At 49.1% G+C, this 17673-nt stretch overlaps 1 protein-coding gene across 1 annotated transcript in view; it reads left to right on the top strand.

Annotated features, from left to right (window-relative positions):
• The window catches only part of INTS8 (integrator complex subunit 8), a 793677-nt gene that overhangs the window by 550256 nt on the left and 225748 nt on the right, over positions 1–17673 (top strand). The window contains exon 17 of the mRNA XM_086966019.1: positions 5449–5570. Coding sequence (XP_086822145.1) covers positions 5449–5570 — 122 coding nt within the window. The remainder of the gene's footprint in view (positions 1–5448; positions 5571–17673) is intronic.

Genomic DNA, 17673 nt, shown 5'->3' with positions numbered 1-17673 from the left:
TGCATGGTAACAGTTACATACCCCCTCATCGCAGCAACAGACGACATTCGAACACTACTGGACAACGGAGAAACAGCTGCCCTCATCCTACTTGACCTCTCTGCAGCCTTCGAGACAGTCTGCCATAGCACCCTTATACAACGCCTCAGCAACATCGGAATACAAGGAAAAGCCCTGGAATGGATCATCTCGTTCCTCGCCGGCAGAACCCAGAGAGTCCGCCTCCCCCCTTTTAGATCAGAAGCCACCAAGTCATTTGCGGCGTACCACAAGGATCATCACTCAGTCCTACCCTTTTCAACGTATACATGAGCCCCCTCGCAACCATTGCGCGACAACACAACTTCAACATCATCTCCTACGCCGATGACACACAGCTGATCCTCTCCCTCACCAAAGACCCTAACACCGCCAAAACCAACCTACATGAAGGGATGAAAGAAGTTGCCGAGTGGATGAAGAACAGTCGCCTAAAACTGAACTCGGACAAAACGGAGGTCCTCATCTTAGGCTCATCCCCCTCTGCTTGGGACGACTCATGGCGGCCACCGGCCCTGGGAACCGCACCCATACCAACGGACCACGCACGTTACCTGGGATTCATCCTTGACTCCTCACTCTCGATGATCAGACAAGTCAACGCCGTCTCATCATCGTGCTTCAACACCCTACGCATACTCAAAAAAACATTCCGCTGGATCCCCAAAGAAACAAGAAAAACGATCACCCACGCACTGGTCACTAGCAGACTGGACTACGGAAACACCCTGTACGCCGGAATCACAACCAAACTACAGAAAAAACTCCAACACATCCAAAACGCCTCAGCCAGACTCATACTTGACATTCCCCGCAAAGATCACATTTCCGGTCACCTGAGAAACCTCCACTGGCTTCCCGTCCACAAGAGGATAACGTTCCGTCTCCTCACCCACGCACACAAAGCCCTCTACGACCTAGGTCCCGAATGCCTCAACACGTGCCTATCCTTTTACACCCCCCACTCTCCAGCTGCGATCGTCCAATCAAGCCCTCGCCGCTGTCCCGTGCATCCACAGAACCACCATGGGGGGAAGATCCTTCTCTTACTTAGCGGCCAAAACTTGGAACTCTCTCCCCATTCACCTCCGCCTCACACAGAACCACCTCTCCTTCAGAAAACAACTAAAAACTTGGATATTCGATAAGTAAATTACCCCCCTTTTCCTCAAGCGCCTTGAGACCCTCTGGGTATGTAGTGCGCTATATAAGTGCTGACTTGACCTGACTTGACAGATTCTGTTTTAGGAGCCTGGGCCAGACCTTGCTCTGGCCCCTCAGCCATTCGCCAAATTGCGAATCACCCCTGCCCAGCCCTGGGTGACCCTACGTTTTTGTTTCTGCATCTCTCCCCTGAACGCTTGGTGGTGCAGGCAAATCTGAATACCTTTCGGACTACTTTCCCCAATAGGGAGTCCAAACGCTTAGAAACCTTTGGGAACAGAGTATTTTCTTCCACCAACTTCGCCCTCAGGTCTGTGAATGCTAGATGCCTGTCTGGCTGATATTCTCACTCTCTTAGGGATTTGGTGGTGCAAGTGCTTTCAGGTGTCTAAGAAGATCTCCGACCTGTCCTATTACCTGGCTATTCGTGGCGAGAGGTGGATAATAGCCAGGCGGTGGGCCTACCTTGATGAATGTGTGACTACAGGGGGCCGCTCTCACTCCCTCGCTCGTTCAAGTTATACGTTCAATGGAGCTCAGTTATACTGAGAGTGTGAATTTGAAAAACCCTACTTTGGAGGGAAGAGACCCAGAAAATCCTAAATTAGGATCAGAGGGTGTTGCGTTTTCAGATCCTGAAGGTCTTGATGAATGCCGGAGCGACCCAACATTGTGGGCGCAGTTGAATCGGCAGAAACATGTTGACGCCTTTGCAGTAATCCTAATCTTTTCCTAGCATGACCATCCTTCAGGTTTTTGACCCTGGACGGTTGGCCCAGGATTAAAATTAGAATTGGGGACACATCCAAGCTAGTTTTAACTGTCACAAACTGCACTTGTCTTTGGTGATCCCACAAGTTTGTTTGTATTGTCTCCCCATCCATTTTGCTCCACCCCAGGCGTTGGTCTGCGCAGGGGTGTCAGTTAGCAAACCCGATGATGAAGCATGTCACAAATTTGTGAGTGAATGTAGTTTTTACTCACTGATCACATGCCACTTGCGTAAAAAAACACATTCCTACCTCCTTTTTGTGAGTTATAGATTGTGACTGGGGAGGTCGGAATAGGAATGTAACCTCTCCCCCCTTCTTTATGCGTGTTGGAAAATTAGTTAAAGGACACATCTTAAATTTGATCCAAAAATAACCAGCATGGGGAACCTTGTAATTGTAACAAACATTTATAAAGCGCACTATCACCCCACGTGTATCCTAGCGCTGAGATTACCTTAAGATTCACTGAGCACATGCACCACCAGTCCAAAACAGAAATTTATTCAGAGCAAAGGCTGGGTTTGTTTAATTTCACGGAAAAAAACACGTTTTGAGCTATTTTCTAAATTGTCTCTGTCTGAGATCTGCCGGGAAGTCTATATCCTAGATGTTAAAAAAGCTTAAAACCAGCCAAACTAGTCAATCTTTTGATGCAACTTCTGAACTATTAGTAATCTATGAGGAAAGACCACAAAGTAACCAAATCAGCAGTAGTCGGGTGTCTTGAGGACAATAAATAACATGCCAATGAAAAAGGAAATAAAAAAACTGCCTAAAGTAAAAGCAATTACTCAGAATCTGACCATAATCATGGATTGGGGTTCAGTTAAGATGCCAGCAGGTGCAAAAAAATTTGGATACAAATCTTTACCGATCTTAGAAAATAATCCAAAGATATTGTGCTTGTTATAGTCTTTTCAGTTCGACATGGGAAATATTAAAAACGCATATGTTAAGGAGGAGCTACGTCAGCAAGCAAGATGGCTGCTTAGGCTCCCGGCTCCGTCGACACTCGTAACCCGCCGCGATATCCTGCATGTTATCCTGACTTAACGCCTAGCCTCTGTGTGCATGAACTGTCCCTCACTCCGATGGTGAAATCCGGAAACTTTTATCATCTTGTTTGACGGAGTTACATCGAATGTAAGTTTGCGGCCTGCTCCAGCGGTGAAGCCGGGGCCTGGAGTACTTTCACAGCCGGGCTGTAGTGCAACAACATCGGCCAGGAGACTCAGGCTGGGCCCGGTCGACCGGAGTGGAGGCTTTGTTTCAGCCCGGATTTGGTGGCGATCGTCTTCATTGCTCAGTATCGACGCAGAAGTGAGTCAGCGTGCTGCTGGCTGCGGGTGGGGGCCCCTGTCCCGCGGCCCCGGTTTGCTCCCACCGGGGTTCGGTGGTTCGGGGTCACTGGCCTGCTGCCTTAACTGGGTTGACCGTGGTTGTGAACAAAGACTGGTCACCCTTCGCAATTGCACGTTTGAGATCCTGTCTATCCCCCCGTGGGTGCCGGAATCACCCGGGGAGGTGATAGTGATTGATACCGAACACGATATTATGGATCGAACGGTGCATGAACCATCGCTGCGGCTAATACTGGCAGACCTTTGGGCATTCCGCTCACATGTGGATACTTTGCTGGGCAGGTTGGATTCGCGCCTATCTGACATTCTCCTGGTGGAACCGGGCCCGGCCTTGTTCTTGAAATGGGATTCTACAGCCATTCAAAACGCGGCCATTTTGACTCCGTGCGAGGACGCCGTGAAGAAATTAGTAATGGAATCATCGGAGGGTGCCCTGGTAGACGGTGTTCCAGAGGATGGCATGGTATTGCTGAACTTTTCACTATTGCCGGCTTCGGAGATATCGTCCGGCGTTCCCCTTCCGGAGACTTTTGTCTGTGACTTTCCGTCTCTTTTGTGGTCATCTTCTCCTTTCCTGGCGACGCTGCGACTCCTGTTCAAGACACATTGGGACTATTCATCTCGGAGGGAGAGTTTGTCTGCATCTACGGTTCTTGAGGACTCACTGCCTGCTGGTAGCCATGGGCTGATTTTTGCTGACTCTTCTCTTCTTTATTGCTCCTTTATCTGCCTCTGGGTCTCGCTGGAAGGGGTTCGTGTTTTTGTTCGGAATGGCCAAGGTTAAGATCGGCTGGATCCGGATGGGTTGGCATGGCTTTTACAAGTGTTGGACCTGCAACTGTTTGCTCTGCGAGGCTGGGCGGATGACTCACGGTACCCTCTAATTTCTCTAAATTGCTGTCATAAGGTTATCTTTTGCTGATAGGGGGTGGCTGTTTCAGGCGGGGGGTCTAAAGGGGCTGGGAGCACACATGGATAGGCCCTCCTCCATCCTTCTTTTTCCTACCTTTGGGGTTTTAGTTGTTAGGGGCGACAGGCACGCTGCTAGTGGGGTTAGGCTGTAGCCATTTGCAGGGGTGCAGGGTGGGGGGCTGAAGGGGAGGTTTTTTATTTTGCCTTTTTTATTTTCTATGGCCTTTCTTCTTTCTTTTTCTCTTTGTAGGGTCAGTATAACTACGAATCATTCGGATTCTTATTGTATGCTTGTACTTACTGCTTTCGCTTTCATGATATCTTGATTTGTGGGTGGGCAGGCCTTAAGTATTGGCGCAACATGGAAATGCATATTGTATGTTCTTTGTATCGACCTAGATGCTCTGGCGCCAAATTTCCATTATAGTGGTCATTCCATGTATATCCTGTTTTTTACCCTGCCCCCTGCTTCTTCTGTTTGATTGTATGGCACCTGATCCTCTCTTATATAATATAAAATGAAACCTCTGTCTGATCCTGAACTTTGACTATGCATTCCAATACAGGCTTTACTTTGAATCGCTGCCGGACCTTTGGGTTGTCGGCTAATGAGCTGTGTCATATTGCGCTATTAACAACGTATTATTTGTCTAGCGGCCGGCCCCCGTGGTTGTAGGCCCATGCTTGTATTTTTACTGAATGCTAAAATAAAGGTTTTCAACAAAAAAAAAAACGCATATGTTTCTATATACAAATTTAAGTATTTGGAGAACAGCATTTTCAGGTAAGTAACAAATGGTTTCCAGTCTGGTTTGGGCATATTAAAAATGGTTTACAGAAGTAATTGAATAGCTTTTAGTGACCATAGTAGCTCTTTTCTGGGAAACCTTATATATTCTCAGATATAGCTGTCAACTATATCCCTCTCTGTATCCTCTAGGTATAGGTACAAATATAAACATGAAGGTATTGGGAGATGTGTGTGGTTGGTCACTGTGGCATGCACATTCACTCTGGTATCCCTTGCAAATTATTGTATATGTACTGTTTATGAGATGGTCTGCACTACTGGGTTGTGGCTGGGATATCCCAGGAGTCTGTTTGATGGGAGGCTAAGAAACCTCTGGTGCGTGTAGCTCAGTAGATATTAAAAAGTGTCATCCTTACTTTAGTAACTGCTTACATTTTTGTCCTTTTAGATATTCCACTTCGACAAGTCATATCGGAGGAGTGTGTTGCATTTTTGTTGAACTGGCGGGAGAATGACTACTTAACCCTTCATGTTCCAGTGTCTCTGGTTCAGAATAATCCTTATGTGAAGGTAGTTTGTTATTCTGATTTGGTTTTCCTGTAAAGTATTTAAATGCAGCTACCAATAATAATGTATGCTTTCGTTTAGAGAGTGTTATAACTTTTAAATGTAAGTATTATTGGAAATATTTTCCCACTTTTTAATGCCTACTGAATTTGGTAAAATTCCACCTCATTCCGCTCGTAGAAGAAATAAAGTTTTTGCAACAGAATGAGTTCATATGAATTTACAACGTGACAATGGGTTAGATACTTTATTAAAGTCTAAATTTGTTAGCTATTGGTGTTTTCAAAGTATTGTGGGGTAATGTTGTACTGCCCTTTTTCAGCTATGACATGGAGTGAGTGGGGATAGTATCACATTAAGCATTAATTACTATTACTGCTGTCTTTAAGACATCCTTGAAAAGAGTCTCCTTTAAAGAAGCTCTGAGCCACCTTTCAAATACCACCAGAAACACTGTCTTAATGGATGGAATAGGCTTCAGGACCAATGCATGAGATGTACAAAGCCTGTCATGACCTTGTACTAACCGGTAAACAAAGCTTAGGTAACTGCTGACTCACTGGTAGTAAGGGGCTACCTAAAGGATCAACCTTCCACACTGCTCAGTGTATGGTTCAGTTTGTCTCTAAAGTGAAATACTAGCACATTGTACATATGTACCGTCACCCTCTGTTATTTCTGCCTTGGGATGATATTCTGAGCCACTGTTGCTATTTTCTTAGTATTGCCTTTCGGTGTAGGTTATGGCAAAACCTGGTTGTCACCAGGAGTAAGGAAATACAATTAAAATTGTCAGAAATATAGTTCTCCAGGTATACAAAAAGTAGTCAAATACAGCTCCCTGAGTTTTTTTAAAATCTGACCGTTCTGTTGCAAAAGTTGGCATAAGTACTATGATCCTTAACTTTTAAGTTCTTCCAGGGTAGGAACTCCACAGTGCGAGGCATCTTCCAAAACTTTATGAAAGAGCAACTTCTAGAGTGCTATTCCTGGTCATATGTACCCCTCTACATGCCGAGCTGAAGTTTTACAGAATATTTCTAATTGGATCTATAGTGGCTGTGGGCGATATTTATCTAAAACTAAGGGCACAAATCTGAGTGACCGCCGCTTGGACAATTGACCCAATTACCTCTGAACCCCCAATTTTGAATTTGAAGTAAGTGCAAGCGAATAATTTTAGTTCTTAAGGCTGAGCCTATAGTTGGTTCTGAACTGATGCATTTTAGATTCATTAGAAATGAGTAGGTATCATAAGATCTCTTACCTAAAAATTCTAAAAAATCGGAAAATCCTGATTTAATAATGTACTGAAAACAATAAAATGTGCAGGCGCAACTAGACAGACTATGAGACGACGTGACTCATTGGAGAAAGCTACCTCTCTCCCTTATAGGCAGAGTTGTTCTTTTTAAAATGATGACCCTCCCACGCTTACTATACGCATTTCAGAACACCCCATACCGGGTACAGGAGACATTATTTCGAGCAGTCGAGGCGAACACCGTGCGCTATTATGGAGAAGTGGTGGCCCTAGTATTGCGCTCAAGAAGCTCCAGAAAGGAGTGTATGAAGGGGGGACTGGCTGTCCCAGATATCAGGAAATATTTAGGAGCCTCTCAAATTATTAATATTAATGGGTGGGTCTTTTCATCGAGAAACCAGCATATAGGGTGGACCGATTAGCGATGAGCAATGGAAGTATCTGGCTGAGCTATACCGAAAGGGAAGAGGCAATACACACCTCCCGACACACACACGGACAATTCTTGACATATGGCATAACGCAACTAAAATGACAGGCTGGGAGGCTAAACTCACACAGCAGACACTCTGTCGGAGGGAGACTATTTGAGAGAAATTAAACAATTAAAGGGCTTCCGGAAATTAAGCCTTAATAGGGATTGACTTACTGGGAGATGTTTGGATTGGAGGTAAGATGATTACATTCGATACTCTGCGGGAGGACTTCCAAATTTGGGGGGGGAATATCTCAAATACCTGCAACTGTAACACTCACTTCACTGTCATCTGAAGAAAGGGTCTATGATACCAGAATACTCACCACTAGAGGACAGACTCCTCCTAGTCCCCATGATAGATAAAGCAATATCCCTCGCATATAAAGAAAACGTTTGAACAACTCCCCAGACTGTATGGGTCCCCTGAGGGAGGCCTGAGAATTTGATGTCGGGCTACTGGAGGACGATGATTGGGCTGAGGCCTTACATACCCCTAAAGAAATAGCTATTAGAGCCCGTTTTAGGCTTGTTCAGCTCTGTATTCTCCACAGATCGTATGCCTCACGAATGGTGCGATTCCGCATTGGCAATTGTGTGTCTGAACAGTGTGTGAGAGGATGTGGTGAGAAAGGATCCTTCTTTCACATACTGTGGTCTTGCCACAAGTTTCAAATGTAGTGGGAGGGTCTGGCCTGCATAATGGAGACAGTGGTGGGAGAGAGGGTCCCGATGGAGTCGAGATGGCACATTCTGGGAGTAATGAGAGTGATTACATGGCCACAGTGGGCCAAGACCTGGCTGGCCTTGTCAGGGAGGTGTAGCCAAGAGGCATATTGCTGGGCAGTAGAGGCCCCAACACTGAAATACTGGGAGAGTGATATGGATTGGTGCCATAGGGCGGAACAAGTGGTCTATCAAAGCTGCCCACGCAAATGGGAAAAGATATAGGGGGCATGGGCAAAGTATAGAGGCCAATGAGTAGGGCCATGAGGTGAGTTTCACAGTTTTCCACAGAGTATTGAGGACACCACCACCCTGAACTGTAATGGTGCTAGCGGCAAGCAATTGGAATCGGTACCAGATGCGCCATGGAGTATATCTCTTATCTGTTTAGCAACAAAATATGTCTATTTATGCTGTATATCTGACGCTTGTTCTTATGTTTAATAAAAAAAAATTAAAAAAATTGTGTAGTGAAAAACCCTTAAACATCATTGTTTCATAAATATTCTGCCAAGCCTCTTCTGCATCTACATTTTCCTTCACGCTTTATCAAGTATGTTGACCATGGGTTAGCTGCTATTTCCTTTTTCATATTAACATGATTTCCAATTAATTCTAAGACTAAGGTCTTAGTTTTTTCGTTGTGAGCAATTAATGTTTTTAAAATTATATGCCTGTTTAAGATCTTTGCAGACCTACTGCGTGCAGTTCAAAATGACAATGACATCATCATTCTGAATAACTAGAATATCCTTTTGCCTAATTATTATCCTATGTCTACAACATAAACATTAAAAAGTAAAGGGACCAAGAATGTTCCCCTTTTCGATCCATTGTTCATATGTATGCTTCTTAACAAAAAAGGACTTTCATGGCTGAAATTGACCTGGACCCACATTCTTTCGTATTACCTAGTATTGGCTCTAAACACAGTTGAATTAATCCCTGTCCTATCTTTATTTCATAATAGCCCTCTTACTATCAAATCAGTAACCTTGCTAAAATCTATAAAGCGGACTATGTGCAACTTGATAATGGGCACTCACAGTGGTCATATCATAAGGCTGTTGTCTAATGTAATGCACTTTGGCCTGAAGTCATTTTCGTAGAATGACCACAGATTGTTTTCTTCGGCCAGCTGTTTCAGAGAACGATAAATCTCTATTTCATGGGGTTGTATGCATTTCCACTTTTATATCGTGGACGTAATATGCCGCCTCCCCAATGAATCTGGTACATGTACTGACTGCAGAGCTGCGCTATGTAGTTATGCAAACTGTAATGTCCAACCTTTTGGTTCTGTTTTAAAAATTGCTGCTGGTATTCCAGTGGGTCCTAGTGCTACCTCCCTTCGTAGTGGTCTGATATGGTTTTCAACTATTTGCAATCATTATTTTATATTCCCATGCTCAGACATTATGGATTAATAAAGTATGTTCGGAGAAAAAGGATGTAACAATTGAGATGCTGCAGCACTTGTTCACTGATAAGTGTTCCTTAAAGGATTCACAAGTGACATTGCTCACTTTTTATTTATGAGTACATTCATTTGGTGCACTCTTTTTTTGTCTTTACTTACTGGTGATAAGTAAATTGTTCTTATGTAAAAGAAGTGGAACAAAATTGTCCTTTTGAAAACAAAATGTAACATATCTGTTCTTATGTCAAAGAAGAAACAAAATTGTCCTTTTCTAAACAAAACAAAATTGTAAACTGCTCTGTCACCCACAGGGTTTTGGTCTTTCTGTGTACAACAGTTACATTGAAAATAGATGATATAGTTCTCTTTAATGGAGTTGATAACACAGATCACGTTCAATACGGTCCAAAATCCTATGTAAAGAAATCAGGATGGGAATGGATATTCAGATGGTACCAGCAACTGGGAAGTATCTTGGAGTTTCCTGTCATGTGACCTCAGACTGCTTCCAAATATTGCATGGATTTTGGTGTGCAAGTGTTTCACTACTACGGTGGGACAAAGGATGTTCTCACTGTAACCATTCGTAGTGAGGTCTTGTCTCCAGAAAGAAGACAACAGATTGTCCGACACTTCTTAGATAATCTGCCAAATTGGTTTATTTTTAATTTCTATTTGGGGAGGCTTGAGAATTTCAAAATGTTTCATTGTTGCTAATAATCTTTTAACCCAGTCCCCCTACAACTGTATCATGACGCTAAATTAAAGTTTACTTTCTTATAAGAATGCCCTGATGTCACTATTGTCAATTTGCCTAGTAGTGAACTCTGGAGCCTTTATTGACTTTTACTAAAAAGGAGAACGAGAAAATGTATCAAGGAATTGTTGAGGTAGATAATACAAAAGGCAGCACAATCTTCAGATCTTACCCAGTAAACCTATACATTCGCCGTTGATTTTGGCTTTGGATACATTTTTTGTGAAATCATGACAGTTATGTATGGATTCGATTAGAGAAATCGGTTTTGAATTGTGACACTGTTCCAAGCCAAGAAGCCAGGTGTATCCCAGAAAGGAAGGGAGTTAAATGAATTTTCTTTATCTTTTAAACCAAGTTGGTTTCTTTTCCGCGGTGCACTGGTGACACTTTAGATGTATAGCCTAAAAATTGGAAGGGCTATGACACAGTATCTAGAAACACCTTTTGAATTGGAATTGCTCAGCGGACTTTCATTATTCTAGAAGTATTTGAGTAATAGAGCTGTGACATCCCCTTCGTATTGCATAATGCATGCCCAAACAGTTCACAATGGCCCAAAATTAACACAGCCATACCAATTGTGAAAAGCTATAAAAAGCCTCTCTTGCCTGATAGATACATATTTTAATATTAAGAAGAAGATACTAGCAGTTTGGTCAATTATGTTTACCTTTATTTCAAATCTGCGACAGCTGTAACATCACATTTTACGTGAATGTGATCCAGGTTTAGCTCATAAAGTAATCACATAGTGAATGAAACACTGTATTGATGAGATACTTACTTGGTTTCATATACATTTTCAGATGTACCCAATCTTGTTTAAGCACACACTCACCTTGTGCTATTCTGCATCTAGTTGCTACTTTCTATGAAAATAGCGTATGAGTTTGCTAATTGTTAGACGGACCGGGAGGGTCGGCCGAGGTTACGGGGAGAGGTCTCCAGGGAGAGCCGTCTCCAACGACTGTACAGATAAGCAACTTCCCCCCCACAGACGGACACCACACAAGGTTGAAGGTTAACGAGACTTTATATGCAATTCTTAGGTTACGATGATGGATACAAGGAGGTCTGGACTCAGGGGTCCCCTCGGTTCTAGTCTCTGGTTTAGGAAAGGGGTAGCGGGACAGTCTTTGTTACCAACGAGTGGAAAATAGCTCTCAATCCTCGAGCTCGGCGTTCTAGATGATCGGGCCGCGGCGGAGCCAGGCAGGTCCCGAGATGGACGAAGGAAAACGACAGTCCGCGGCGGAGCCTGCAGGTCCCGGTGAAGATGGCGGTTACAACGGTCCGCGGCCACGCCAGCAGGTCCCGACGACGATGAAGGTGATGAAGATTACGACGGCTGTGGCAGCGCCAACAGGCAGGACGATGGTGCACAAGACAGAGCTACGGCAGCGCCAGTAGTCCGTCCAGGATGAGTTCCTCTTTACGTCTCTCGACTCCAAGATACAACTGCCTTCCTGCTCTGGAGCTGCCCCAGTTATAGGGCTGGCGTGCTTTGATGTCCGGACCCTCGCACTTGGAGGTCGGGAGGTCCGGGATGAGGGAGTCCAGACACCCAGCAGGGGGGTGGAGCCAGCGCCCTGGGAGGCGATGGGCGAGCGGCACTTGGTGGGGGAGAGCCATCGGCACCTCTTTCTCCCATTGACTTGCCAAGTAGCCCGCTCACCTCCTGGGTGGAGGGTGGTGCCGGAATGTCTGAGGCCGGCCCAGGCCCAGGGTTGAGGTCGATCGGGGGCCAGGCGGCCTCGTGGTGGAGTGTCCAAGATGGCGCCCCAGGCTGGGCGCGTGGGCCGGCAGTGGATCGGACCCACGAGGTCGACATGCTCGAGGGCAGGGGTCCCTGAGGGGACGGAGGACGTGCAATGGTGGTGTGTGGTACTTGCGGGACTGGACTCAGGCCTGGTTGGGCCGGGGGAGAGCGGCCCTTCATGTGGCCTGTCCAACATGCGTCCCCCCCAGCTGAAGGCGGGGAGAGTTACCCATCCTCTTGGGGACTCTCCTCGTCGAGGCGGAAAAACCGGGACAGGCCATCCGCGTTGGCGTGATCTGGCCCAGGCCGGTGTTCGACTGTGAAGTCCATACCTTGCAAGGAGATGGACCAGCGTAGCAACTTTGGGTTCTCCCCCCGCATATGCATCAGCCACTGCAGGGGTCGGTGGTCGGTCTGCACCCGAAAGTGGGTGCCAAAAAGGTAGGGCCGGAGCTTCTTGAGGGCCCATACCACAGCGAAGGCTTCCCTCTCTATGGTGCTCCAGCGTTGCTCCCGTGGTAGGAGTCTCCGGCTGATGAAGGCCACCGGTTGATCAAGGCCTTCGGTATTCACTTGAGACAGGACTGCCCCAATGCCCTGGTCGGAGGCGTCCGTCTGGACGACGAACTCCCGGCTGTAGTCTGGGGCCTGGAGCACAGGGGCGGAACACATGGCGGCCTTCAATTGTTCAAATGCAGTTTGACACTCTGGGGTCCAGGTGACTTTCTTGGGCTGGTTCTTTGACGTGAGTTCTGTGAGGGGCCCCACTATGGTACCATAGTCTTTCACGAACCTTCGGTAATAGCCCGTGAGGCCCAGGAAGGCTCGTACCTCGGTTTGGGTGATGGGGGGCTGCCAAGCCTGGATGGCGGCAATTTTCAGCTGTAGAGGGGCCACTAGGCCGCTTCCCACCTGGTGTCCGAGGTAGGTTACAGACCCTTGCCCAATTTGACACTTGCTGGCCTTGATCGTGAGGCCAGCTCGCTGAAGGGCTTGCAGCACTGCTCGGAGGTGGTGGAGGTGCTCGGTCCAATGGTGGCTGTATACAGCGATGTCGTCTAGGTAGGCGGCGCTGAATCCTTCGAGCCCCGCCAGGACCTGATTGACGAGCCGTTGGAATGTTGCTGGGGCATTCTTCATGCCGAAGGGCATGACCGTGAAATGGTAATGGCCATCGGGGGTGGAGAAGGCAGAACGTTCTTGCGCCCGGGGTGTGAGGCCGATCTGCCAATAGCCTGCTGTCAGGTCGAAGATGCTGAGGTAGCGGGCAGCTCCCATTCGGTCGACTAGTTCATCTGCCCGGGGGATGGGATGCGCGTCTGTTCTGGTGACCGCATTCAAGCCCCGGTAGTCGACGCAGAACCGGAGTTCTGGTGTGGTGCCGGGGGCAGCTGCTTTGGGGACCAGTACGACAGGGCTGGCCCAGGGACTGTCTGAGGGCTCGATGACCCCGAGTGTGAGCATCTTGGCTATTTCTTCCTGGATGCAGGCCCGTACCCGGTCTGGCACGCGGTAGGCCCGGTGGCGGATAGGGGGGCTGTCCCCGGTGTCCACATCGTGCACACACCAGGAAGTGACACCTGGGGTGAGGGAGAACAGGCTGGCGAACTGTGATAGGAGGGCTTGACACTCTTGGCGTTGTTCTCTGGTGAGGGCCTCTGAGAGCCGGACCCCATCCACGGAGCCGTCTTGCTCTTGAGTCCGTAGGAGGTCAGGGAGAGGCTCGGAGTCTTCTTCAACCCCAGTGTCTGTGGCCATCAGGAGGCTGAGCTCTGTTCGCACAAAGTGGGGCTTTAGTCTGTTAGCGTGGAGGACCCGGAGAGGGTTCCGGGAGGATTCCATGTCGATGAGATAGGTGGCAGGACCCTTGCGCTCTATTACTTTGAAGGGCCCCGTCCATTTGTCTTGTAGGGCGCATGGCTCAGTGGGGGACATCACCCATACCTGTTGGCCAGGTTCGAATTCAATGGATGAGGCATTCTGGTCATACCATTTTTTCATGTCCTCTTGACTGGCCTCTAGGTTGGCCTTCGCTAGTTCTCTGAACCGCCGGGTCTGGTTGCGGAGGGTGAGGAGGTACCGGAAGACATCTGGAGGGTTCTTTAACGGAGGCATCTCCCAGCCTTCTTTGACGAGACTGAGCGGCCCTCGCACTGGGTGTCCATATAGCAGTTCAAACGGGCTGAAGCCCAGGGATTTCTGGGGGACCTCTCGATACGCGAAGAGGAGGCACGGCAGCAGCACATCCCACTGGCGACGGAGGGGCTCTTCCAACCCCCCGATCATTCCCTTTAGCGTGCGGTTGAACCGCTCAACGAGTCCGTTCCCTTGAGGGTGATAGGGGGTTGTGAATCGGTAGGTAACCCCGCACTGTTGCCAGAGGGACTTCATGTATTTGGAAATAAAGTTCGTGCCTCTGTCGCTGACGACTTCTCGGGGGAAGCCCACACGGGAGAAGATCCCCATCAGGGCCCGGCCGACTACCGGGGCTGTCACAGTTCGCAGAGGAACAGCCTCAGGGTAGCGGGTGGCGTGGTCCACTAGCACCAAGATGAATCGATGGCCTTGTTTTGTGCGTGGGTCCAAGGGCCCCACAATGTCTATTCCGACTCTCTCAAACGGGGTAGTGACCACGGGAAAAGGTTGCAGGGGGGCCTTTAGTTTGCGGCCGCTCTTTCCACTGGCTTGGCACGTGGGGCAAGATCGGCAATGCTGGTGCACATCGTTCCTCATTTTGGGCCAGAAGAAGTGGGTCACTAGGCGACTGTAGGTTTTATCTTGTCCCAGATGTCCTGCCAGGGGGACATCGTGGGCCAGGTTTAACAGGAAGTCTCTGAAACGGAGGGGTACCACTAGTACTCGGTTGCTCCCCAGCTCGGCGATTCTTTGCTCGCTGTACAGCAGATCATTGTCCCAGTAGACCCAATGAGTTCCGGAGGTATCCCCTGCGCTTTGGGCGAGCGCTTGCTGGCGGAGTCCCTCGAGGGAGGGACAGGTCTTCTGTTCTTGGCGAAATTGTTCTTGCGTGGGCCCCCCTTCTTGAGGCCACTGGTCGAGGTTAGCGAGGTCGGTAGGTTGAGCTGGTTCGGAGGGAATGTTACGGTCGGTGTTTTCGGCTGGGGCGACCGGAGGCGGTGGCGCCGGCCATTCGGGTTCTTCTGGCCGGTGGTTGGCACGGGCGGCCATGGAACGGGTGGTGACGCACGCCCAGTCCGGGACGCCCAACATCCCCAGGTGTTCCTTTCGCTCCACGGCGGCCCACGGAGAGCTTTCCAGGTCATTGCCCAGGAGGCAGTCTACGGGGGCATCGTCTCGGACCGTTACTTTCAACATGCCGGAGACCCCCCCCCATTCGAAGGGGACGCAGGCCATCCGACACAGGCTTTCCGAGTTATCGGCTGATCGTACAGGGCAGAGAATGTTCGGTAGATACTGTTCTGGGGCCACCAGGTGACAGCGGACGGCTGTTACACTGGCCCCGGTGTCACGAAGGGCTTCGGCCTGGCGTCCATTGATGCTCACCCATTGGCTGTACTTCTGGGTGTTAGCGGGTAGGGGGACCCGCGGGACCATGTCTTTCCCCCCTAAGCAGGCTAGAGTCATGGCGGCTGGCTCCCACTCTTGATGCTCTTGTTCGTATTCTTCCTGTTCCTCGGAGATCTGTTCTTCCCCTAGGGCTGCAGCGGCCACTTGGCGGGGTCTTGGGCTCTGGTACTGCGGGCAGTTTGGGTCGTTCGCATAGTGGCCGACTCGTTGACATCGGTGACATGTGACATTGGCTCTGTACCCCGGTCGCGCTGGGGTGCTGCCCCGGTTGGCCGGGGGGGTGGCGTTGGTAGCGGGGGCGACCGGGGCGTTGTCTCTTCCTCGCCCTTGGCCCCCTCCTCCTCCTCTGGGTCGGTGCTGACCATTGTTGTTCCGGTTCTGTTCGTAGGACCCATTCCGGCCCACTCTGGTGATCTCCCACCGGTCAGCTTCGGCTGCGAGCTGCCGGGGATCCGTTAACTTGCTGTCGAGGAGGTGCTGGCGGAGTTCAATGAAGCAATTGTTCGACAGATGCTCCCATACCATCAGATTAAATAGTTGCTCGTAGGTCGTGACGTTGCTTCCTCGGATCCAGCCCTCGAAGGCTCGGCTAAAGTATGTTACATAGTCCACCCAAGTTGTACCCGGGATGCGGGTGCAGTCTCGGAACCTCTGACGGTACATCTCGGGTGTGAGACCATAGTGGGTGAGGAGTGCCGCTTTCATATGGTCGTAGGAGGTCATCTGGTGGTCCGGGAGCTGTAGCAGGGTGTCGCGGCCCTCATTGAGGAATCTTCCCCAGAGACCGGCTCCCCAGTCGCTTCTATCGATCCGGTGTGCAGTCATAGCGATTTCATAGGCTTTAAACCATTGCTGGATGTCGTCCTCTCTGAAATATTCTCGGACAACATCCTTGGGGATGTGTACCTTTTTGTCTGTGGCCCCGGAGGTGGGGGGTCGCTCGGGCACCCCTGCTTCTTTATTCTGCTTGCGTAGGTTGATCTCGGCTAGGTTCCGTTCGTGTTCGTACGCTAGTTTCTTTTCCTCGAGCTCCCTTTGTCTCTGTTTCTCCTCTCTTTCTTCTCGGAGACGCAGGTGCTCTAAGTTGATTTTTTGTTCGGCCAACTTAAGTTCAACGTCCATTTTGAGTCGGGCCATTTCTAGTTCGTGTAGTCGGGTCCTTTCTCTTTCCTGGATCTCGTCTTGCGAGAGACCCGTTCTTTGCCCTTCAGGGGCCGTGGTCGTTTTTTCTACGGTGCTTTGATCAGGGGTTCCGGCAGCCCCGGTCTCTGCCCAAGATTCTAGGGCATGCTTAAAATCGTCCTTGGTACTCAGTCCGGTGGTAGCGATACCCAGTTCGATGCAGAATTGTTTTAGTTCACGATGGTTGTACTCCTCCAATTTCTCCATTTGGAATTTCTCGGTTGATCCGCTCTCTTTCGTGGTCATTGTGACTTCGTCGTGGGGTGAGCTACTCTCTGTACGTTTATGCGGTGATTCGGATCGCGCCGCTGGCCACCAATGTTAGACGGACCGGGAGGGTCGGCCGAGGTTACGGGGAGAGGTCTCCAGGGAGAGCCGTCTCCAACGACTGTACAGATAAGCAACTTCCCCCCCACAGACGGACACCACACAAGGTTGAAGGTTAACGAGACTTTATATGCAATTCTTAGGTTACGATGATGGATACAAGGAGGTCTGGACTCAGGGGTCCCCTCGGTTCTAGTCTCTGGTTTAGGAAAGGGGTAGCGGGACAGTCTTTGTTACCAACGAGTGGAAAATAGCTCTCAATCCTCGAGCTCGGCGTTCTAGATGATCGGGCCGCGGCGGAGCCAGGCAGGTCCCGAGATGGACGAAGGAAAACGACGGTCCGCGGCGGAGCCTGCAGGTCCCGGTGAAGATGGCGGTTACAACGGTCCGCGGCCACGCCAGCAGGTCCCGACGACGATGAAGGTGATGAAGATTACGACGGCTGTGGCAGCGCCAACAGGCAGGACGATGGTGCACAAGACAGAGCTACGGCAGCGCCAGTAGTCCATCCAGGATGAGTTCCTCTTTACGTCTCTCGACTCCAAGATACAACTGCCTTCCTGCTCTGGAGCTGCCCCAGTTATAGGGCTGGCGTGCTTTGATGTCCGGACCCTCGCACTTGGAGGTCGGGAGGTCCGGGATGAGGG

Source organism: Lissotriton vulgaris, chromosome 4_1 (genome assembly GCF_964263255.1).
Source record: "Lissotriton vulgaris chromosome 4_1, aLisVul1.2, whole genome shotgun sequence".
NCBI lineage: Eukaryota > Metazoa > Chordata > Amphibia > Caudata > Salamandridae > Lissotriton > Lissotriton vulgaris.
Note: the sequence above shows the minus strand (reverse complement) of the source record. Positions and strands in the feature narration are given on the sequence as shown.